Source organism: Plectropomus leopardus, chromosome 22 (genome assembly GCF_026936395.1).
Source record: "Plectropomus leopardus strain MGB_pleo_1.0 chromosome 22, ASM2693639v1, whole genome shotgun sequence".
NCBI classification, from domain to species: Eukaryota; Metazoa; Chordata; class Actinopteri; order Perciformes; family Serranidae; genus Plectropomus; species Plectropomus leopardus.
The window spans coordinates 7,631,043-7,655,447 of record NC_142197.1 but is presented as its reverse complement, the minus strand read 5'-3'; the positions used below and the strand labels follow the sequence as shown (position 1 = coordinate 7,655,447).

At 41.3% G+C, this 24,405-nt stretch overlaps 1 protein-coding gene across 9 annotated transcripts in view; it reads right to left on the bottom strand.

Moving 5' to 3' along the window:
* The window catches only part of magi2a (membrane associated guanylate kinase, WW and PDZ domain containing 2a), a 255,042-nt gene that overhangs the window by 168,951 nt on the left and 61,686 nt on the right, over positions 1 to 24,405 (bottom strand). For 6 of the 9 annotated variants that reach the window (XM_088073045.1, XM_088073040.1, XM_088073047.1 and 3 more), the window contains exon 2: positions 13,392 to 13,508. In XM_088073045.1, the coding sequence (XP_087929171.1) occupies positions 13,392 to 13,508 (117 nt within the window). Of the gene's footprint in view, positions 1 to 13,328; positions 13,509 to 14,888; positions 15,261 to 24,405 lie in introns of those variants that run through there. The other 3 variants (XM_088073039.1, XM_088073041.1, XM_088073044.1) reach the window with 2 other exon arrangements.

Sequence of the window (24,405 nt, the reverse complement as noted above, 5' to 3'; positions counted from 1 at the left end):
GGCAATTTCTGTGGAAGAGGATGTTTACGAAGCAAAAAAAAAATCCTAGTCATGCAGTCATGCTTTCCACTTGTCCTTCATGTCAAAAACACACAGCCACTGCCTGCATGTCAGCAGCTCCCTGTACCAAAGAGTAGTGAAAATGAAGAGTGCTCACTCTGCTGCAAAATCTGCTAGCCCCAACGTCCCCAGAAGTACACTGCACAGCACACTGACTAGCAATGAAAAACCAAAAAACGGCTGCTCAAAGCTCGAAACTACAATCAAATAAGATTTTACCCTTTTTAATAGTAAAAATACAAACGTCATGTTCACATGTGGGAGGATCGATGGCAAATACTATACACACTGAACAAATACTATGTCTAAATCAAGTACTAATGCCCATCCTTTCTTTCAACCAATACTCAAACATATTTTGTATACTGCATCTACACTCATTCTCATTTCTAACCCTGTCAGACAGTCTCAGTCTGAATGACCTTTGAGGTTCAGAATCAAAACACTGAGAAATGTCGGACTGCATCGTTCACCTGACAGAAGCAGTTCTACAGATTGATAAATAACAGAGATCTGTTAATCAGATTTCCTTCCTCTGATTACGACCTTGATGCAAGATAACATGATTAAGATGTTTACATGACAGTTGCTGTAATCAGAGTACTGCCTTCCTCTGGCCATAATCAAATTATCAGATTACAATTTCATTCAGAATAATAGTTATCTTGGCTGTGTGCTTTTGTGTGCAGAGTCGCTGCAGAAGAAGGAGTGATTTGGTCCAAAGAAACGCCCTTTTGGCCACAAAGACTCCGGTCATGAATATTCAGGTAGTGGGTCTGCGTGTCCCCAAGCTGCTCTGTGGACCAAATCAAACACACCTCTCTGTCCGAAGTCTACAGGCACTGCCTCAACTGTCAGTCACACGGGGACAGAGGGTGGTTGACAGGACGCCTCAAATGTCACAAAAGATTGGTTATTGCTCTTTGTATGCGCTTTTAAACCATGAGGACATATTTGTACATAGAGCCTGGAAAAGCTAAATGTTTTGTGCATCTGTCTTCTTAGCGGTCACTGAACTGACCATTACCGTCATTTCATAGTGGTTTCCTATCATAGCTTAGCAACTGTAACCAGGCACATAAGTCTTTCAAGTTTGAATTTCTCCACAAACCCAAGTGGAGTGCATGGAGCTGTACTAAGAGCAATAATCAGCATTTTAAGACCTTGGAAGGTTTTTTTCTTTCCAAAAGCACCAGAGGAAAAATTTAAGGAATAGATTAAACTGTGTTTTTCTGCTCTTAAATATAAAAAAAGTATGTCAGCTAAGCAGCGAAACCTTTTAGAGCAGTGTGATCTCACATGTTTTTGTGTTGTATTTATATTACTAACTCTTATAGTCATTTTGCTTCTTTCTATCAATATAAGATTTTTTCTTTTCAGATTTTCTTGCCGGAGACTAAATTGTTGGACTCCTTTTTACTTCCTTTGCTTTTTGAAAAAAAGGTCGTTGCTGCGGTATTTGTGCGAAAAACCTGAAATATTTCATAAATATTAAAAGTATCTTTACCTTTAGAAAAATGTGTTCATTGAGCTCTGGACCAAGGGCTGGAATAGGTAAGAGCTGTACTGACAGACTTTGTAAAGGTATCGGATAAATGGCCCATTGTGTTGTCTTATTCCGGCTGTTTTCCTCAAGCCTCCTCCTGCCAGTTTTTATGTTTACATGTTACTGCTCCTAAATTGCAGTTATTACATTTTGGAAAATCTGAACAGCAGGGAAAATTATCTGTGTCCGTCTTGGTGTATGTTTTGTAACATTAACTGCTTTCCAAAAAAATAAAATTTCAAAAATTTCAAAAACAAACAACAAAAAAGACTAAAAGCAGGTGTGTTTCTCCTTCTGACCAGGAATGTGGGCTTTTCTTTGGTTACGCATTTCTACATCAGCCTTGCAAACTAGGTATCCATGACAACGTACAGCGCCGACCATAAACAGACGAAAGGCTGTGCCTCGCAAAAAACCCTAATTGAGATGTCCATACCGAATTGGCTGTATACATGCCAAAATAACACTCCTAAAACTCGAATAATACTGACATTTCCCACGTCTTAATTGGAAAATATAAGATTCAGAAAACGGCCTAATTCAGAGTATCTAAACACGATATGCCCAAAACAAATTCCAACTAGTGTCGTATTTGGAATAATGGAGGAATATTGGTTTGCAGGTCATCATAGCCATTGTAGTTCACATGCTGTATTTCCTGTTTGATGCAAAATACATATCTGACCTCCACTTCAGGGAAGTATAAGTGAGACTCAGGAGTCTCGCTGCATTTCATATTTTTCAGAGCCGGCAGCACCAACACACATTCATTTAGTTTCTCGAACCAGCGGTCACAATGCACCGGGACTTGCGAGCGGTCCCTGATAAACACCCTAAATTCTAATTTTCGCCGTGCCATTGTTTAAGAAGGAGGAGAAACTCTTGTGTGAAGTTAAGTTTAAAATGATCACCCAAGGTCTGCAGTTCCATTTACCACCCCAGAGATAAGGCCGGCACGTCCTCGGCTCGGCGGTGAACTACGGGTTTGTGCACCTCTCCGCTCTGTCCTGCCAAAATGGATACGGAGCATTTAGAGGAAAGATAGCACGACGAGTACGGTTCTGAAAAACACGCTTTAGCATTTTTAGTGTCGGAGGAGCACTTAATGAAAGGGATTCCTCTACCTGCTGGTTCAATGTGTTTTTTCGTCAGTGGGGGGAAAAAATAACGGCAATAACTGCAGGGAGGAGAGGAGGAGGAAGTTCAAGTGTCCCAGATATGCACTGATTCAAGTCCCCAGGCACATTTGTTGTGATGACGTTTTCTGTGAGTTGATAGTGTGAAAATTTGCAGCTAAGGTGTGAAGATCAAGAGTTTGGGTTTGAATTTTCACAGTGAATGCTACTAAATAACACCTTTTATCAGCCGCACACTCCTCAATATGTGATTTGTAAGACATGCTGCACACTAACAGTCTCCGTCCCAAAAGAAATCCTCTGATTAACTGAGCTGGATTTTTGCTGAGTTTCTGCCTCTTTGCGCCGGGGGCTCTGTGGTGACAGCACCGTGTGAATAAGACATACTTAGACTACTCCTCGTGGACACAATTAAGCACGTCAAGGTCCTTTTTTTTTTTTTTTTTTTAACTCTCTTACCCACTAGTTTTGATTATCTTCCGTTTCCAACTTAAAGGAGCCGTCTCTTTCTATCACGACCACCTTGCAGATGTATTCCTAGAAAATCCGGCAGGCTGTCACATGCCATGGGAGCAAGGAGGTGCAGTGGAACTAACTCCATTAAGATGCCGCCACTGAGCCATCAGTGCCTCGTAGCTCTCATTCAAAGGATGAATACGTCGGAGATTTAATGATTTGGAAAGTGTGGGAAGGGGCTGTGTAATTTCAGGTGCTGCAAAGGCTTTTAAATATAAAATGTATCTCTCTCTCTCTTATTCCTCGAAAGACATCAGATCATTATATCAAAGGTGACGCAGGAAGCTCCCAGAACGTCATTATGGCGAGGTGAGCGACAGCAGGCCACCTGATGGATCTGTCTAGCATAGAGGAGTTTTTGGAGCGCCGTCTTTGTGTTACGAAGGCCAATTAAGGAGCAAATTTTACACCTCTCCCCCGTCACGTCTGTGGGCTGCATCTGCAGACGAGCATCGAGCGTCGTGTTACACTCACCACCCCGCACATCCACATCTGTGTCCCGCCCTGTCAGTCAACCCATCCCTCACCTCCAGCCCACACACACACACACACACACACACACACACACACACACACACACACACACACACACACACACACACACACACACACACACACACACACACACACACACACACACATCTCCTCACCCCTTTCTTGCCCGTCCCCTTACACAAAGCTGGGGTGAGTGATGGTGGACAGGATATAACTTGTCAAAGTAACACTTTGCTCACACGTCACTCTTTTATGCCTTTCTGTCAGCTTTTGTGTGTGTGTGTGTGTGTGTGTGTGTGTGTGTGAGAGAGAGAGAGAGAGAGAGTTGTCACAGTCAGGCTGCAGAACAGGTAAAAACTGGACAGCAGCAGGAATTTTGAGAACTTCTCAGTGGTTTCTTCTCTTTATATATCTCGTACTTATTCAGTCTCTCTTTCAAACTCAGCACAGATGTTTTTGGATCGGTGTTTTAGCTCTGCTTAGGATGGCACGTCATTGCATCTTGGCGGTTAAGCAGCTGAAATTACCGAGTTCACCCGGCTACTGTATTCCCATCAATACCAATCAGAGCTGGAGGTGATAAGAACATGTATTTAGTCATTTGACCCGTATATCGGTGAACAAAACGTTGACAGCTACAGAAAATAAAGTTGCCTTTGTGTTACATAATATGGATGGTCACCCACAAAAAAATACGGCAACAGTTTCATTACAAACAACAAAATTCAGTGACCTTTCCAAACTTTTTAATAATTTTTACTAATTCCATGACTTTTCCAGGCCTGGAAAATGTCATTTCCATTACATTTCCAGGTTTTTTTTATAACTGCAAGAACACTGGAAAGCATCATATAGCACAACACAACATGTGAACTCAGAGCTTTCAGAAATACCACTTGAGTGCCAGAAGAGAGAAAAGTTAATATGGACTCTTCTCGCTAACACAGTAAACATGACCTCATTTGGAGGCAGCATTAGTCTTACAAAGAACCCATTCTTTTAAAAAAGGGGTTCTTCAAAAGCAAATGGATCTGGGTCGAACCTCGATCCTTCAGGAAAAACCCTTATTTGTAAGAGTGCAGTCTACCTGGAGTCTGACCTGCAGTCTCATTCTGCAGAAAGCGTGAAGAAGAACACAGACAGAGAAACGGAGGAGAGAGGAAGAGGAGGAGGAGTCGGGGAAGGGAAGAAAAAGAAAGCGGGCTGAGAGTTTAAGAGGAGTCGAGCCTTTGACGCAGACGGGGAGTGGAAACAGTTGCCATGGAAACCCCACCCTGCCTCCAATGAGTCAATGAGTAAGTGAGGGGAGATAAAAGGGAACAGAGAGTAAATGGAGGGATGAAAGAAAGTGTGCTTTTGACTAAAGGCATTTGTCTGATCTGCATAACCTTTGTCGGAAGGAGGAATATAAAGAGACAAATTAATATACATACAAACAAACACCAGGTGTTCCTGTTTCTCATTCAGCAGTGCAAATAAAAAACGACCTGGGATGCGGCGTCACCTCAAGTCCACCTCTATCTTAAAAGCCCCAATCTGCTCCTCATTCATCGCCGCGCTGGGCCCCAGCTCAGAGCTCCGCAGTGAGGCCCCCCTCTGTCTGGGCTCCTCGGTGAGACTGTGGCGTTTATTCGGTTTCTCACAGAGATGCTAAATAATGAATGAAAGGGCACCGGGGAGCTGTTAGTCTTTTTATTATCCTGATTATTACTGTCATCCATCAGACATCAGGCTATTACACAGGAGCGCATGACAGGTGACAAACTCGGGGAACAGATCAGGGCGAGTCACAGGTAGCTGGCGGATAACATTGTGCAGAATTCAGTGCTCTTACAAGGTTACAGTTTGGTCAGTGTACTCTGTGGTCTTTGGATTTTCCTTTCAGAGACAGAAGAGGAAAAAAAAAAACTAAAAACTTATTTGATTTTTATTTCAAAATCCAAATGAAAAATTGGGTCAGAAAATACAGAAAAGAAAAGCCATTTAATTTTCTTTTTCTCCTACCGAAATAATAAATAAAATACCAAAAAAAAACAAAGATGTACATCCACTTGTTTTCTCATTTTCTGAAAAGACTGACCTGTTATATTTGTTATAATCAGTTATAAGTTCCCTGGAAATGAAAGTGGATCCATATTCTGATCGGTCAAAACAAGGTCTATCATATTCACAAACCTCTGCATGCTTGTCACATGTCAGGAAGTTGTATTCATCTTTTTTTCCTTTTCTTTTTTTTTTTTTTTTTTTTCCAAAGAGAACTTATGATTTCAGAATATTTAAATTATGTGACAAAAAATTTTCCTGAGCACTTTTTCAGTGTTGTTTGCCTTGTTCTTTTGTTATTGTTGTTGTGTTTTTTTCTTGGTATTTTATTTTATTTTTTGATAGGAGAAAAAGGAAATTAAGTGGCATTTCTATTCTATATATTCCATTTCTGGCCCAACTAACTAAAACTAAAAGTAGTGTGTTTTTCATTTTCTATTTTTTGATTTTGAAATGAAAATCACATAACTATTTGGGTTTTTTTTTTGTTTTTCTTTTCTCCAAAGACCAAAAAGTACATTGACCCATTTTGGACTTTCTTGAGAATTAAATTGAGCAAAACAATCAAAAATTTATGTCAGATATGTTGTCCGTCACATAAAAAACACACGGATGCAAAGAAGAAAAGAGGTTGCGGGAAGAAAAACTGATAATGAAAGCAGGAAGTAAAGATAAGAAGAGCACAGCAGAGCAGCAGGAGAGAAAATGCGAGACAGACAGAGATTCTTATTTCCTGCTATGCCGCAAGACTTCGTGATGATCAAACCAACAACTGCGGATAGACAGATGGACTTGCTGTCTCTCTCCGTCTCTCTCTCATTAGTAAACACCATCAGTATTGCGCACAGTTGCCCCAGCCATTAACACAAACTCGATTTCCCCGTAGGCATCAAACTCCCCATTAACTCACAGTCTCAACCACCACTTCCTGCTATTAAGGCATATGTTGTTTGTGCATGCATGTAAAGGCTAAAACACACAAACACGTGCGTGAATGCGGGGACTTACAAGAGCTGCAATTCAACAGAGCGATAAAACGGAAGACACGCACTCGCACGCTTTAAAGACAGATGTGGAAACATCCAATCACACCCTTCATAAACTTTAAGTCTCCATTAGCGGATGTTCACCAGGAGGTTCTGTTTAAGGGTCCCTCTTCTGCTATCAAACCACCTCGCTCTGTCTTTACATGTTAGTCAAGCTATTATCGCTGGAGCAAGCTTTCCCGAAAGCATCGTGGCGAGGGGTTAATGGTGGCCATTATGGTTGGATGATCTATACAGTAGGAGGGCAGCAATTTGTTTGAGATATTGCCATATGGTTCATATTCAGAGGTTTTCTGTCAGGCTGCTTTAAACCATCACGGACAATACTGGAAATTAAAGACAATATATTGGATTTACAAAATATCTGTGAATGATTTAGCTTAATTTGTCAGTTTACGTGTCATTTCTCAAACTCACTGTGTTTTAAGGGGATATTTCGCCAATTTTCAACCAGCATTGTGTCAAAATAATGTGGGTAATACTGTATGTGTAGATGAACTGTGGTAAACTTTCCTCCATCTAACTAGTGCCTAGAAATCCTTTCTCCTCTACATGATGTAATTTTTGCTTTGATTTCTTTTGAAAACGTGGGAGGAAGGCAATGAGAAACGAAAGCAGAAATGACACAAAAATTAGCAAGGAATTAGTAAAAGCACAAGAATATTAGTAAAAAATTAGTTTTAAAAAATGAAAAAGAAAACTTTATAAAAACACAACAACAATAACAAAAGAACAAGGCAAACAACACTGAAAAAGTGCTCAGGAAAATTTTTGTCACATTATTTAAATATAATTATGGTAATTAGGAGTATAGTTTTCCCTACCTTTTTTTTTTTTTTTCCCTAGACATTTTTGCAATTTTTGGAACATTTCTTGCCAAATTGCTGATCATATGGTAAACCCTGGCAGTGCTGATCGAATAAAAATCAAGATATGTTACAACTCTGTTTACTTCCCTCCTGAAAGGTTTTCAGAAACATATTTTAAAGCCCCTTTTCACTGTTATGTTGAGAGTTTTTCTTTTTTCCTAGACATTTTTTCGCAGGTTGCTGATTGCTGTTGTTGAAAGAAACTGCACCAATTTGCTAAAAGTTCAGATGTTTAAATACTGCAGCACAAGAAAAACATCACCTCAGGTTTCAAGGGGTTAAAGAGTAGGTAGATTTTAGTCATCCAAGATTATTTTTGGTTGACTACAGCCCTAAAAGTACATTATATTAGCAAAAAGTAGTGTACAGCACATGCTGCGGACACTACATTTTTGTTCGGTTGTAGAATATTTTGAGGCCACTATATAATTCACAAATTCCACACATTTATAAAACGGCTACAGCAAAAATAGAAGGACTGGGTAGCAGATAAGTGCTGCTTTCAGACACGCAGCTATAGCGAGAGACAGGAAAAGTCAGAATTGAGAGCATGTCTTCACCTTTTCACCTGTGGCTGACCTCTAATTCATCGTCTCCATAACTCCTGTACAGTCAAGAATAGTCACTGCTCTTCACTGAGTGCTTTAGTGTCCAAGAGCTAAAAGGCAGCTCTCATAACAATATGAACGTGTGTGCGTGTTTGTATGAAGGACGAACAAAAAGAATAAGAAGAAGGCTACAAAGAATAGCAAACAAATTAAATGGATACATGAAAGACTCAGAGGCAAACAACAACTAGAGTAACGAATCAAATAATCCTGATGACCTTCATATTTTTATCACATATTTATTTCGCTGCACTTATTCATATTTGATTCAGTATTTTGGGGGAAAACATGAGACACAGCTACGTTTTTTAATCTTTCACTTTATGCACCCAACCTTCAAGTTATTTACTCTAAATGTCGAACTTTACACTAAATACATGCAAGTCAAATGCTCGGAAATGAGTTCAAATACTTTAAACCTTTTTTTTCCCCCAAAATATTTTTCGGCTCGGCTCTGCAGGATCAAATGGAAGCACACGCGCTGCCTATAAATGAATGTGTGAAAGCGAGTTTATAAAAATCCATATATTTAATTGCCGAGTTTTCCAGTTCAATTTCACCTAAATAATTCAAACGTTCTCGATCTTTGTAGCCCACTTAGGGTCACGACTAGTCTGCACACTCTTACTCCTCCCCGCTCTCTATCTCCACCATCAAATCTGTGTGGATTACCAGCCGATAGGCCTGATTTCACATGGGCTCAGGCTATTAACGCTTTGACCTTGGATTCCAACCAGGCAATTTGTCTAAGAGCTGGCACGGCCTTAGCTGCCCTGGCTGACTCCGTCAGAGGCTCCACGATTGGTATGGGTGGCAGTAACTCTCCTACTGTCTGCCCGTCAGCTGCCATCCCACCGAAAAATGTCTCTTCTCCACCACTCATGGGTTATGTTTAAATTGCTGTGATGAACTACTTCAGATCCCTCACTTATAATTCTCTTTTCTCTCTCGCCCCCCTTTAGACTCAGATTTATCACTTATCACAGATCTCACTGGGCATCAATGTATCTCTCTGTTGCTCGATTTTAGATAAGTGTTTTCAGTGTTTTTCTCCAACATGGTGAAAAAGTAATGTCCCTGCATATCTACATCATTTTTCCGCATGTGCTGCGTTTAAAACAATGACCCCAATTTTAGAATAAATGTCCATTTCTACAAACCATGGATATCTAACATTTGTACCTTATTATGACGTAGATACATGTAAGTTCCTAAAATTTCCTTTTTTTTCCTCAACGCTTTTGTTAACTTATGGTTATGTTAAGACTAGGGCTGTCAGCGTTAATCAAGATGTGATTATGCTCTGTAATTAACTTGATAATTTTTCTAATTGCCGGCTGAAATTTATGTCTTTGAGAGGCTGAAATTCAAAGCTAGAGTGATGATACGAGTATCATTTAAAACTAGGGGAGCAGAGGAATCTAGTGGTACCAACCACGATACCTCAACAGAGGAGAAAAAACGGTACAGCTTGGAACTTTTCTGTTGGTACCATCCACAACTTTTGACAATGGAAACACAAAAATAACTGCTCTAATGTGTCATAAACTAAACTGAGCTGAACTGGACTGCCTGGTGGAAATGAGGCTTAAAGTACTGAAAAAAGGTAAATTAGGTAAAGGCAAGTTGGGTATTGGTACTGAAGTCCAGTCAATCAGTCAAAATCCCATTATCACAAATCACACTTTGCATTAGAGGGTTCTACAGTGTGTGTCTTCCCTCTGTCCTTGGACCCTCACAGCGGCTAAGGAAAAACTCCCCCAAAAAAGGGGAAAAAAAGGTAGAAACCTCAGGAGGAGCAACTGAGGAGGGATGCTTCTTCCAGAACAGACAGATGTACAATCGATGTCGTAAAGAACAATAAAATCACAGTAAATGACAAAATGTAGCAGCATACTGGATCGGTTGGAGAGTCTTTAGAGATTTGCTGGAACAACCTGATGATAAGAAATGTGAATAATCCAGCCTAGAAGTAACAAATGTATGTATTCATTTTTCTGTGTCTGTTTTAGACAGGAAATGAAACATTTTTGCACAAGCTGAACTTGAAGTTTGTTTTATATGTGAGGCAAAAGACAAATCAAATATTGCTCCGCAGTCGCTATTGGTTGCATTTGAGGCCAGGTCAATGCCATCTAAAGAAACTATATCCTTAGAAAAAGACTTTCTGAGATGCACCAGTACCTGTATGGGTTAAATTGTGAGTGGTGCCAAACCCTGGACAGCATGTATTAAAAGAAAGTAGAGCGAGGAAAGGAGTATAAAAAGAGCTTGGATAAAAATTGCCTAAAAAGCATCCAAACCACACGTAGGATAGAAAATGATGAGAAAATTGCACCATTTACACAAATGTGTATGTGTACACCAAACATGGATCCATCCATCAGTTCAGATATAAAAAGCCCGGCTCAGTCATGACTGGTCTCCTCCTCTCAGCAGCACTGAGGCTCATTGTTGAAGCTTCATTAATGCATCAGTTAACCTCCCCTTACCTCTCTCTCTCTGCAACAGTTTATCTGCAGTCCATTTACTTGTGTGGTTATCATCGTCCGTGTCCCATTATTATGCCTCCTCCCCCCATTCCCTTTTGTGTCTCTCTCCCCCTATTTGTTGTCCCATTTGTTCTCCCTCTTTACTGTTCACCTCTTTCTCTATCTCCAATGCCTCACCGGCAGCGGCTCTGTGAGTGGTTATCAGAGAAAATTACGCTTCTGTTGCAAACAAATAGCTCTTTCCCCCTCCCCGTTTCTCCTGTTGTATTCTGTTCAGAGATGGAGGGAGGAAAAAGTGGCTCCGGTGAAATCTGCGAGCTCCTGGCCTTGAAGAATGCACCTCCATTAAGGATTCAGGGGAGAGTTAGCCAACAGACAGCTGGGTCCTAATGGCACGACGAGGCTAATGCAGAGCTAACACACACACACACACACACACACACAGATAACAGCTTATACACACACACACAAACATACACCCTGTAATATCACAGCCTACTGACTGTTAGCAATGAGCGCGTGTTCAGCAAACATGGCAAATCAGAAGAAAATGGATTAAACATCAGTGAGTCTACACTCGTATAAGGACCAGGGGCTTAATAAGTCTGATCAAGGCCACACACACACACACACACACACACACACACACACGCACACACACATATGGAGTTTGAAATGCTTTCCTGAACTAAAAACACTAAGAATTGATATCTTAAAGCCCTTCAAATCGTATCTTGGATTGGCTAAACAACACTCAGCAGCTCAGCTGTGTGATGTAGTTAATGCCGCTAATTGGAGGCAGAGGGCTGCAGTCAACGCTTGATTTTAAAGAGTCAAACTTTCAGACAAGCCTGATCCCGACTAAACCAACACGACAACAAAAACTGCAGCTACATGTTAACCACAGACAGGTAGCTGAGTAGTTAGGACTGAAGCCAACTGCAGCAAAGGAAAGAAAGCATCTCACACACTTTATTCAAAGCATACTGTGTATTTTAAAATGATAAGGTTGGATAAAAAGCGAAAAGCATGGTCACATGCCTGTTTATTGACCCCCATTCCTGCTGACCTCAAGTTAAAGACAAATTGCAGCTTAGCAAAAGGCCTTGTTCAGACTACCAGCCCAAATCTGACAGGTTTTTTTTGGCATATCCAGATTGTATCCAGATTGATTTTAGTAAGAAATGACAGCACAAAAAAACCCCATGAAATGCAATTTTTGCAAACTGAACTCAATCGTATTTAGAAGTGGCTTAATGTGCCATTCCAATATGATTTGTACAGATGCATCTCCGTCCAGATGTCTCTCAAATTGGATTTCAAAGTGTCTTTGACGTCACTTGCGACGCAAACACAATAATGACGTGGAATCCAGAGCGGTGAAGTGTTGAGCTGAATCCGTGCTACAAGCAGAGCGCGAAAGAGAACAACAGTCCATGAACAGACACTGATAGATGCATTGTCTTGAGTTTATCGTGCCTCACCACGACTTGAGAGAGCAGCTGTTTGGAGGGCGTGATCTTGAAACGCATCAGCCATCAGTCTGACAACGATAAACCTGTCAGGGCGACAGCTAATATTTCGGGAGATCTGGTGTAGCCAGTGTATACTCAGGCCAAAACTTCCCCTTTGGTGTGCCTCTCATTTCCACTAATCTCAATATAAAGATATCTGCATATGAATGCAGATAAAATGATTTTTAAGCTAATAAAAAGCTAAATCTTTCTCAGTTGACAGATTATGGGTTCAGAGATTGTAGTTCCACCTCAAAAATTGGATGGTTTGCCTGTTCCTTAAACATGATTAGTCAATACAGCATAGACTAACAATCTGAAACCAGAAGACTTCTGATACCAAAATGTTGTAATATTGCCTACAGATCCTGAATACATATGCAGATATCTGCTCATAGAGATTATGGAGGGCAAAATGATTGATCTCCCAGTCACCAGCTTAACACCTACAGTATGTAACTTCCACAACAACCCATGCAGAAAGACTGAAAATGTCTGGACACACAAATCTGAGCTGATCACTTGCAAACAACAGTGTGGACAATCTGTCTTAAAGATCTGATTTAAGACATAAATCAGATTTTCCTGCAGTCTGAACGCAGTCTTAGATATTTCTCCTGGAGCTCAAGAAACCAACCAGCATTGAATGACCTTAGCTTTGCTCTGCGTTTTGAGTTTGATACAAAAATGCTGTCATATGTTGAGCTTGATGGTTCGTTCTTGAGCTTTGGAACCTCAAAAACCATCTTGACTCAAATGTCCACTTAGCTGCTTGTTGCGGCGCTCTTTGGCTGTATCAAACAGTGTTTATCAGCAGATTACAAAGTTGTCGATGTTCGAAACACCCACGATTCTGTGCATTTTTGGGGCTTTTCATACAATAGAATAAACAGGAGAATGTGTAATCCTGTGTGTGTAATGTGATGTATTTAGAAAATGCACCATGTAGGAAAATCACCCACTGAAATAACAATAAAGCTACATTTTGACACGCTACACTCACTCAAGGAGGCGAGTGGCGATGACAAGGGTGCGAAGAAAGCAGAGTGATGACGAGGTAACTCACAGGGGACGGTGCGGAGGTAGAGGTTGTCCCGGATAATCTGCTGCAGCTCGTGGTCCACCGAGCCTTTCTGGAAGCGCAGGTTGAGGTAGTGGCGCAGGTCCTTGTCTATCACGCCCCCTGGAGGAACACAAGAGACAAGAATCAGACCTCCTCGAATCAATCACTCTGACACCAAAGGCTGGAAGTAAAGAAATGGTTTGAGGAAAAATAACCTATGGGGACAGCCGGATGTGTTTGTGAATTTCCCAGAAATAAATTGCTCAGCTCAGTCTGTTGTTCGTGCAATTTCCAAACTTCAAGAACGAGCAGAGGGAGCTGAAAACACTGCGGCGACAAAAAATGACCCAGAAATCACTGGGAAAAAAAAAAAACACAGCAAACAATTTGAATTCGCTAAATCCCCTACAAACAAACACAGCCGACACTAATGAATACACTCTGGCCTCGCTCGGATTCAGCATCTGTCAAGTGCAGCCACGGATTGGTGGAGGTGTTAATTGGAGCGCTGGCCAAACACGTGTGGAGAAATGTCTACATATAAATCACCGACAGACTCCCCCGGGGGGAGGGAGCTGTCTTTACTTCCATTTGTCCCACTCCCAGTTCTGTGAACGGACTTTAAACCAGTAAATCTCGCTGGCTCAGCAGGAGAGAAGATAAAAAAAAAGTGATGGAGGGAGCGACAGAAATGGAGGTAGGGAAGATGGAAGGGCAAATCCCACGGGGGAGTAGAAAGGGGGCTAAAACAAGAACTCCTCCCCCTCTTTCCCCAACAAATACTCCATCTGTCTACTCAGCCGCACACTCATATAATCACATATCAAATGGAGGCAGGACAGGACGGATGAGGGGGGGGCGCAGCTCGACTGACGTTACTTAAGGGATTCCTCATGGTGCTGCTTTAACCAACACACTTGTCATTCTTGTTTCTCCTCTGCATGGAAGTAAAGGGAGACAGACGGAGTGGGTGCACAGGCTGGAGGGACATAACCTTCAACATCCTCTTTTAAGCAGCAACTTGGCGTGGTGCCACATAGCATTTAGCTCCCCCTCCTCTTTTTTCCTCGGTGATCCCGAGGCAGTGACATCGAGGCATGATATGCTGGAACGCAAACATGTCAACAACACATGTGCAGATACAACATTAATACACGCAATCTACTGTGGGTGAAATTGTAGGAAAGATAATTAGTGGCATGTAAATTAAAAGAATAGCCTAGTTTTGAAGTTTTCTGTCATTTTTGGGGGGTTCTTCTGTCGTGTGATCTCATGCACGTCCGCTCACCAACATGCACTAATCCACCAGAGCTGAACTAATTCACCCAGCGCTGCGTTATCATCATGCAAACCTAAATCACAGACACCGGCTCCGTCTCGAGTGGCAGATTTTCACATTTACATGAGAAAAGAAGCCGAGCCCATGAAGCTGCATCCTGAAAAGGTGAGCACGCACGCACGCACACACACAAACACACACATTAACACGCTAAATGGCACCTCTTGTGCGGACAGCGGTTGTGCAGCCAGTATAGTATCAGAGTCCTCTCCACAGGTTTTGTGATGCAAATAATCTCCGCTGGAGGAAAAATCTTGCGCTGGATCTCTCCTCCTCTGTGCTGTCCTGTCCCTCAGGTCCCCAACTCTGTCTGTCTCCCCTCAGTAATCTAGCCACTGCCAGGCAGCCAACCTGGGAAAACGAATCCCCTCACTCCACGGAGGAGAGATGAAACAGGAGAGCGCAGAAGAATGAGTGACTGAGAGGCGAGGAGAGTGTGTGTGTGTGTGTGTGAGAGAGAGAGAGCGGGAAATAAGAGGGCAAGTGCTGCGAGTGAGTGAGGGAGAGCGACCGTTGGAAGCTCTGGCGGTGGGGACCAATCTCACCCAGATCCTTTTTTTTTCTCTCTTGGATCCCTCCAGATTCTCAGGTCCTACAATGCCCCCCATCTGCAGCACGGGGCACTACATCTGTTTTATATGCCTCGCTCAGATTAGGAGACGTCCCCTGTCACATCACACGCCCCCCTCGGCTTATAGCATCCACATGGCCTGGATCTGACCTTCCACTGCCGTCAACAACCACGTGGTGAAGCTAAACAATATGCTGCAGCCAAACAGTCTCAGTCCCACAGAATGGCATTCCTGCTAATTATGCTGTTGCTTGTTTACTCTGCGTTTAGACGCCGCTGGTTTCTGGTGGCTCTTCTGTGACGGAAATTTTGTCCATTCTGGTCATGCAATCTCGCCATTTATCTCCTTCTCCTTTCCCTTTGGAGCAGACATATATTTTTCTATTTTTATGTGCTTGTGTGCACATTTGCAAGCTCACAAACACTGACTTGACTTTAAAAGCTACTAGATCCAAATGGAACCAACCAATGTGATTTTTTATGGGCGTTTTATCAGAGCAATAAATGTGAAAATATAAAAGAGTGGTCAGACTTTTGCCTCCCATATATAAATAAATTGTGACCTTTGAGATGTCACATATGTGTCTATCTTTTGCACTCAAGTCAAAGTCCTAAACTTTGAGTTTCTAAAGAAGCCATAATGTGCCAATCACAAAATGTAATGGCATTTTCCATAAAAGTAGTAACAGTAGTAACTTATAACATTTACGAAAATAACATGTTCCATGTTTTTATGTTGTATTATTTGTTGAAGGTTGTTACCTGTCTGTCTTTCATTTTTGATCCACACTTTTTGCATATTGCAATCTGGTTTTTGTTTGCCAACATGTAGCCTATTTTTTGTACTTGGACAAAATGATTTTCAATATCATTTTTTCAACTGAGGCTCTTTAGTTTTATATTAGCTTTTTCATTTATTATTTATCTGCTTTCATATGCAGATATCTCTTCATAGAGATTAGCCGAAATGTCCAGCGGACAGAAAACAAAGTCTTGGTTTCTGTATCTGTTGGCTACACTAGATCTCACAAAATATTGGCCCTGGCCTGCAAAGGCTTGTCGTCATCAAATAGATAGCCAGTCGTTTCCGATATTGGGCTGCAGCAAATGATCATTTTCATTATCTGGGATTCTTTCAATAAATTGACAAAGTGTTAAAATAAAACAGAAAACAATTTGAAAAAAATGGAGAATGGAGTTGCATGTTCTATAGTCATACTTATGAACATTTTGGTGGCATCTTGAGTGCTGAACTGTCAACTCCATCAATACACGCTCACCTCCTTCACTACACTACAGAGTTTTGGTTGTAGTGCTGCTGCAGGAGTGACAGGGCTAACTGTTAGCGCAACACTGCTTACATTACCTAATGCTTATTACAGGTGGAACAGCAAAGTCAAGCCGTTGTTAGTGTTAATGTGAGATTGTTGGGACAGTTTAACATCTCGGTGTTGTATGTTAGTCATTGCTTCTGTGTTATCTCGTGCTAGGTGGGCAGACGAACTGAATTTATGTCTGAAAAAGAGTGGCTACAGATATGGCAGCGACAGAAAGTTTGCTGATCCAGAGGGGATTAGACCCCTAGCACAAAAGGGCTAAACATGGTATCATTTGACTGGAGATGTTTCTAACCTACTGCAGTTGATACCTAAAAACTATCAAGCATCGATTTACAGCCCCACAGATGGAGAAATAAATTGATTTTTAACCAGAATATGGGACAAAGTTGAATTTTATTGAAATTGCACCACCCATTTCATGCTAGTTTCTGCTGAGCAAGATGAAAAATGCAAGTTGAACTTCTCCCAAACTGCCAGAGTTTTAGACACAAGACTCTCCTGCTGTACTCACTGTGAAATTGATAGGTTCCTCCATATTTTGGATTTAACTGGCATGTTTGATCACCGAGCATCACCAGTTTTGCTCCTCTCCCCTGTCAAAAATCTTCCCATCTTACACTTGGTGTGTCATTTTTCTGTCTGAATAAATCTCACGAACCTGAATCTTCATAGCCTCGCGAGCATCAGTGAGCTCTTTGTTTGGTCCCAAATAAATCTGATTCATTCAGCGTCAACCATCAGAGGAGCCGAGCTTCAGTTCGTCAGAATGAGGCTCTTTTCATTGGCGCTGAGCAGCAGTTAAAAACACACACTGGTGACTGCAGCTCTCCCTCAGTATGGCTCAATATTTGGCCATGTATCCAAAAATAGATTCTGTGTGTGTGTGTGTGCGCACATACATCAGTGCAAGAGAGTCCAATTGTAGCAGCAGCTCCACTGGTCTGGAGTCAGTGAGGTGTATGAGGGTGAAGGAGGTCAGTTAAACAGATGTGATGCTCTCTCTCATCTTTCTCTCGAGGTTGTTCCTCATCAGTTCTTGCAGCTCTGACAGCGCCGCTATCGTGGCACCACTGATATGTGACGGCGCCGACGGGGAAAGGTGAATGACAGAGGGAGCGACGAGGGGAAAGGATAAAGTAGAGAAGAAAACGACACTGTGGAGGCTGTGGATTGACAGTACCTCAGTAAATTCAACTCGCTGGTGCAGGAGCCAATCAGCAGAACATGACATCAATCACGAATTTATTCCCATCACATGAAACGACTCATCTTTGCAGTTTAGGAAGCGTGTTAAGAGCCGCACGCAGCCATGATTACTGTTTCCTAAACAGATTGGTGGATGAGAATCACTGTTGCTATGTAGAGGAGGAGAATCCAACATCTAAGCTCAGCAGGTGTCATGTAATTCCCCTGAGAGGCCGGCAGAGAAAGAACAGCCTGTGGAGAGTCAAAAAACAAGAGAGCAGCTGGTTCCTCCGGGGTATAGAGGTGCTACTCTGCCTCCGACTCTAGCACAAACTAGGGGAGCTCACAAAAGGAGCTGCATCTCCTCTGAGAGGAGCTAAGATCAGGGCTCTAATTTAAGTTTTTTTCTCCGCCATCCCAAACTGTTGTGAAAGGCAGTTTAAACCATCCAAAATGAAACACTGTCCATCAATCCAAATTATAAAACGACTGCATTTCTGCAATGCTAAGTAAACAATACAGTTTTAAGTAGTAAACATGAGTCATTTGTTCCAACAGCCATTTAAATCGGGGCTGGTGGATGTGAATTTAGGTTAACGCTGTGTTAATATGTGTGTGAAAATGAGCTAAATGAGCCCAGGGCTATTCTTAGTTCTGAAATAAGAAAATGCAGTGTGAAAAGCCGACATCGCACAGTCCAAAGTAGACTTACCCTGACTTCAGTTCAGAGTTTGCTGGCCCTGCTCTACAGCCAGGTCAGCCTTGAGTTTGTGAGGTCATCCCAGTAAAATCGACTATACACTCGGCTAAAAGTACCCAGTGTGAGGTGTAGCTAATGAAATTCGTGTTTAATTGTCAAAGTACAGAACTTCTTTGTCACGTTATTTGTCCATGGGTGCTCTATGTTTATTTTTTAACCAGGGTAACTACTACTAAACAAAGCAAAACTATTGTTTCCCTGTGGTATGGCGAGCCAAGCATGCCATGTTTCTTTTTTTTTAGATATGCATAAATGTTGAAATACTCTTACATTTTGACATTTAATGGCCCTGTTGCATATGCACAGACAACCACGCTGTATTACCCAGCGCAAAGTTGCCAAGGTTTTTTTGAAGAGGCCGCAACAGTAGTGACGTTGTGATCTGGGCCCGGCTGAAACGGAGAAGCAGTCAACCTTAAAGAGACAGCAATCTCTAACAGATTGCCAATGTCCTTGCTATTCATGTGCTCTCGTCAATGTAAATTATGTTGAATGTGTGGTGAATTATGCAAAAGTTATTGACTGCTGTTTGCAGATTCTACATCTGCCACAAATACTACAATTACAGCTACTGCACGAGTGCCAGAATTTTTACTAAGGCTGAAATGTGAGATCAGTACTGTTTAAAATTTAAAAACTGTAGCCAGTTGGAACTTTTAAATTTCTGGATTCAGTACAAAAAGACATCATATTTTTCTGTATTGAGCTAAACAAATCACTTTGTCTCTCATTAGACAAATATATAACTCTGCTCTTTTCCGTGTGCGGAGGACAGTCTCACTAACATCACTATTGCAAGATAGCATACAGAGTAAAATTATTTACTTATAAAATCAGAAATAAAAACACTGTTCTTATAGAATGACCAATAACTGGTCATTGAAGGAAATACAGTAAAGGTCAAGGCAGAAAATTCATGCAAGTACAGAAAGCTCAAAGTTCTCTACTGAAAACTGACTCAAGCCCACAAGGTCACCATGATGGACATTAAAGCAGAACACGTGCACACATAAAACACACTCAAAGTGAAAAAACAAAGAGTTTAACAGCATTATGACAGTTAAATCTTTTAAGTCTCCTGCAGAGGTCTGAAAACGTTCGACTCCACCAGGAAAAATCCGGCATGGAGGGAGAGAGTTGACAGTAAGTCAGAGCTCGGAGCGCCGTCATCAGAGTCGCGCTGACAATATTTATCACACCCTGCTCTGAGGGCACCCGACAGCAGTCACATATGTAGCGTTTTCAAACTGTGTGTTTGTGTGTGCGTGTGTGTGTGTGTGTGCATTTAAGTCAGAGGGAGCAGCAGCAGACAGCTGTTTGGATAATCAGACTAATTAAAAGATCAGGATGGGCTTAAAATCCTTGCCAGTTTCACCAGACACACACTGCGCTCTGTTGATTAGTCCTCAATGAACATGTATGATGCCAAGTCTGTGGTGAGAGTGCTGGAATACATAAACACCAACAGGCTCTCAGATGTGTTTACATGCACAAATGCACAAAAATTTGGTTTATATAACAATAGCATGTATTGAAACTCAATTTTTTTACGCGATGTAAGGCGTCCTTGGGTCTCTTGAAAAGCACTACATAAATCCAAGCTATATTATAATTATTAAGGTTTGGGATTTTTGTTATAAGACACTGCAAGACTTCTATTCTATATAAAGAGTAAAATCAAATAGCAGTCCCTTATGATGTATTTCAAGAAACAGGCTAAAAATGAGGGCAATTTTTCCCAAATATGTACATTAACACAAAACATGACTTTTTTGGCGCTGATAATGCAAGAGGCATTTAAAAACATTTATTTATTAGTAAAAAAAGATGTTTCCACCTACTATCAGATTTGGTTGTTTAAGATGAATATTCGACGATTTGTTTTGTTTTCCATATAAAGTTTGAAAGTTTGAGCTCTGTGTGACAGCAGCATTCACGTCGTAGAGTAAACAAGCTAACGACGCAGAGGATGGGTCGCAAATGCGTTTCAACAATTTTTGCAGACACAGATTTTAACAAAAGCCAGAGTCTCTATCCTATTAACTTACTGTGGACTGTAAATTCATCACTTCTTAACCTTACAGTTTACTGTGACTGCAAAAAGTAGAGTCATTGTCAAAAGCGCTCACTCCGAAGCAAAATCTGGGGACCAAAATGCCCCCAGAATTACACTGCTCAGAAAAAATGACTGCTTGACTTGAAGCAGTCTCAGTCAACTCTGACTGATGATTTGAGTCTCAGACATTTACGGGGCAGCCTAAGATATTTTAATACCAATCAAGGCCTTATTTTTGGATTAATAAATTTAATGGCTCTTTTTAAGGATCCGCAGGAACCGTGGTTGAGTTTATTTTCCAACACTGATTTGTAAAAGTTTCAGAAGGCAAAGGCAAATTATGTCTATGGGGACGTCACATCAGAAAACTAAAAGAGGACTAAAGAACAAGGGCAACCAACGAATTTCATTGTTTAATTTAAAGAACTCGGCCCTGAAGAGGAAAAGCCAAAGTATGCAACTGTTCACACAATTCTTGCACTACAGCATCTGGTTTTACTTGCACCATGACCTTTTTATACAGCAAGAAAAACACGTATATTACTCTCCTTTTAAGAAATTGCACTCATTTCCTGAAATTACAGGACACCAGGCTGAAACACACACACACACCAACACAGTCTCTCCAGCTCTCCAAGTCCCACAGGTGATTTGCAGCGTCCTTTCCTTCTGTTGCTTTATGCTGGCCATCCCCAGTTCACCCATTGCCATGGAAATTCACTCAGCACACCAGCTGCCTGCTTGTGTAGGTTTCTGATGTACAGAATCTGTCTCCCTGTGGGGGACGTCTGATCCATTTTAGCCCGGGAATGGGACACTGAGAGTGCTGCTGGAGCACGAAATGGAATATGTCCTTCCAGTGGCCGCGCTAAGCAGTGGATTGATGGGGAACAGCACGGGAGAGCAGACTGGTACCTGACATCTCTGAACCTTTCTCTCACTCAAACACATATGGCTTCATTTAAACCTATCAAAATGTGATCTGTGTCCAGATTTGCTATTTTGGAACAGGACCAATCCAATCACATTTTTTGAGATTGTCCCCGGTATTTGCATGAAATCTTGCTGTTTGCACAGTCAAATTTGTCCAAACTACAGTACGTACAGGTGAACATGTGGGCGAACACTATCGGGACACGGTCATCAAGTTTAATGGAGGTTTTTGCACGTTGTCACATCTGTATTTGGCTGTTGGCTGAACTTCATTTGAACCTGCTTTTGCATAAAAGCAAGCGGCCACAGAAAGTGCTCTACCTCCGCTGAGCAAACTAATTTGCATGCATATATGTGCATGTACGCTATTGGGCGAGCACCAGCTGTGATTTGCATACAAGCACAAAACTGACGATCCACCTACTGAGGATTTAATGAGTGAATGCTCAAGGCTGAAGTCCGCATGCAGTCAGAAAGACAGAAGTAATACTAAAACTGGAATTGGATTTCTCTACATGAGCCAGTGTGTGTATGAAGTGGCCCATAGGAAAAGCTCAATATAGTTTTCTATGCTCACACGTAGATGCTTGAAGAACATCAATTCACACAGCATGTTATTCATCAATACATGTCGTGATATGAGCCAAAGGTTGAGTTTGAATGCCAACAGAAGCTGTATATTAATGTCAAACGATGTCTTGACCCATCTTTGGCCTCCACAGTAGACATCAGGCTGTGCCGTTATAAATCAACCAAACCATCAAACAGGTAAAACCATTCCCTGCTCCAGTACTGAGCTATTTTTACACCCCTGGATACTACCCTTTGCCCAAGCAGAAAACTAAATTTGTCTGCCCACTCTGGCCTGAGTGGCAGTTTAAGCTAAAAGCCACTGGCGGCTGCTGTTAAGTACTTCAGCACTCGGTTTTGTCTTCCAGGTATATCACCCTTGAGAAAAGCTTGTTTTACACCTTGAAGAGAAGCCTGAACACCAAGAGCACACAGGGCAAGATTTTGGGAAGCAAATTAGGTATTGCAACCAACATGAATCTTGCTCAGAGAAGAGTCGACGCACATCAAGCTGACTATTGTTGCCTCTGAATCTGCTCTACAGCCATTTTCCCTTTCTCCTCTGTTGCCCCATTTAGACTGTGAATTACCCATTGAAGAAATTTTTATCTAAAGAGGGTTGAAAAAGCTTTAGACAACACTTTAATGAGAGCGCTATTATTTTAAGAAATTGAGCGTTCTACTTCTGTATCAAACAACAAACAAAAAGTTTCACGGTCACTGCGCTTGGTACTCTGCTGCTCCGTTTGCACCCAGAGTACACTTTGCACTCTTAGAGTGTGGTGCTCTGAATAACCGAACAGTATGTATTTGATTAAATTTTATTTGATTTTGCTTTATTGTCAGAAATAAATTCTGACACAAATACAAAAACAAAAAAAAACATTAAACCAGTCAACCAAACCATACAAAAAATTCTACAAATCACAACAGACATTACAAAAGTGGAAGGAGTGCAAATAAACTTACGAATAAATAAATAGGAAACCCTGTATTGCCAAAAAGGAGTACCTATGGAGTACCTAGAACCTTAATAAAACACAAATGGGAAAGCGATGTAGTATTGGTTGTAATCTGTGTTCATATGGGTATACATGTGATTTACAGTGCAAAGCATAAAATGCTCCAAAAACATTTATGGTGAAAGATTCTGCGAAATATACAGGTTTCTACTGCACTGTTCAGCATTGTTCAGCTTCCAAGAGTGTGGTGCTCTGAATAACTAAACAGTATACAGAGTCCCAAAAGAACAGTACAACTCCAAAAGTAGAAAATCAATATTTGACAGTAAATGCTAATATTGTGGCGGGCCACCACAAATAAATGAGTGAGTGGGAAAGTCTTTAAAACCAAAATAGAATACCAGCGGACAACCTAGAAATGAAATAAAACACATGTAGGAAAGCTGAGTAGTATTATTCCTAATCTGGAGTCCTGTCGGTATACATTTGATTTACAGTGCAAAGCATATAAAGCTTCTACAAAAATTTATGATGAAAGATTCGGTCAAATATAAAGGTTTCTTCTGCACCGTTCAGCATTACACAGATGTTGACTTCTGTCGACTTCTATTAACTCTAAGAAGAAAATTAGCCCGATCGTCGTCAATCACACATGAAATGTAACACCCCTGACGACAGTTTGAAAACCAACAACCAAGAAATTAATATGATAAAATGTGAGAGAAAAATAGCATGGCAGCAATTAACACCTCGGTTACCTTTGAGTTTACCTCCATTAACTAACTCTCTCTGTATCTGCCTGTTATCACTCAGAACTGCATTGTGCCATCTACTCAAGCTTCAACTGTAACTGTCTTACAGTTTCTGCTGTGTGAACAGCCAAAATCGCATCAAACAGAATTATGCTCCAAAGCCAGTCACTGTTTGAGTACGGCTGTGTGATGATAGTCACCTAACTTGTCTCTTCTGTCTTGTCCCTTTAAGTCATATCTGTTATTCTCTTTCATTTCCCGCCTGCCTTCTTTCACATTTTCCTATTTCAGGCTATTTTTCTTTCTTCTCCCCTTTTCTTGAGTCTATATTTGTCGAAGAAACATAATAATCCTCAAATGGGGTTATCTATTTATTCATTTGGAGTGTCAGCAATTTCAAGGAGCAACTCAGAGGGCTTTGTTTGACTGATACAGAATGGGTTTCGATTGACAACACAGGTAAGTCCTGCCATCACATAATGCACTTCTGAACACCGACAGCCCGCTTGTCTCATCACAAGACACAGAAGGCTGGATTGAGGTGTGAAG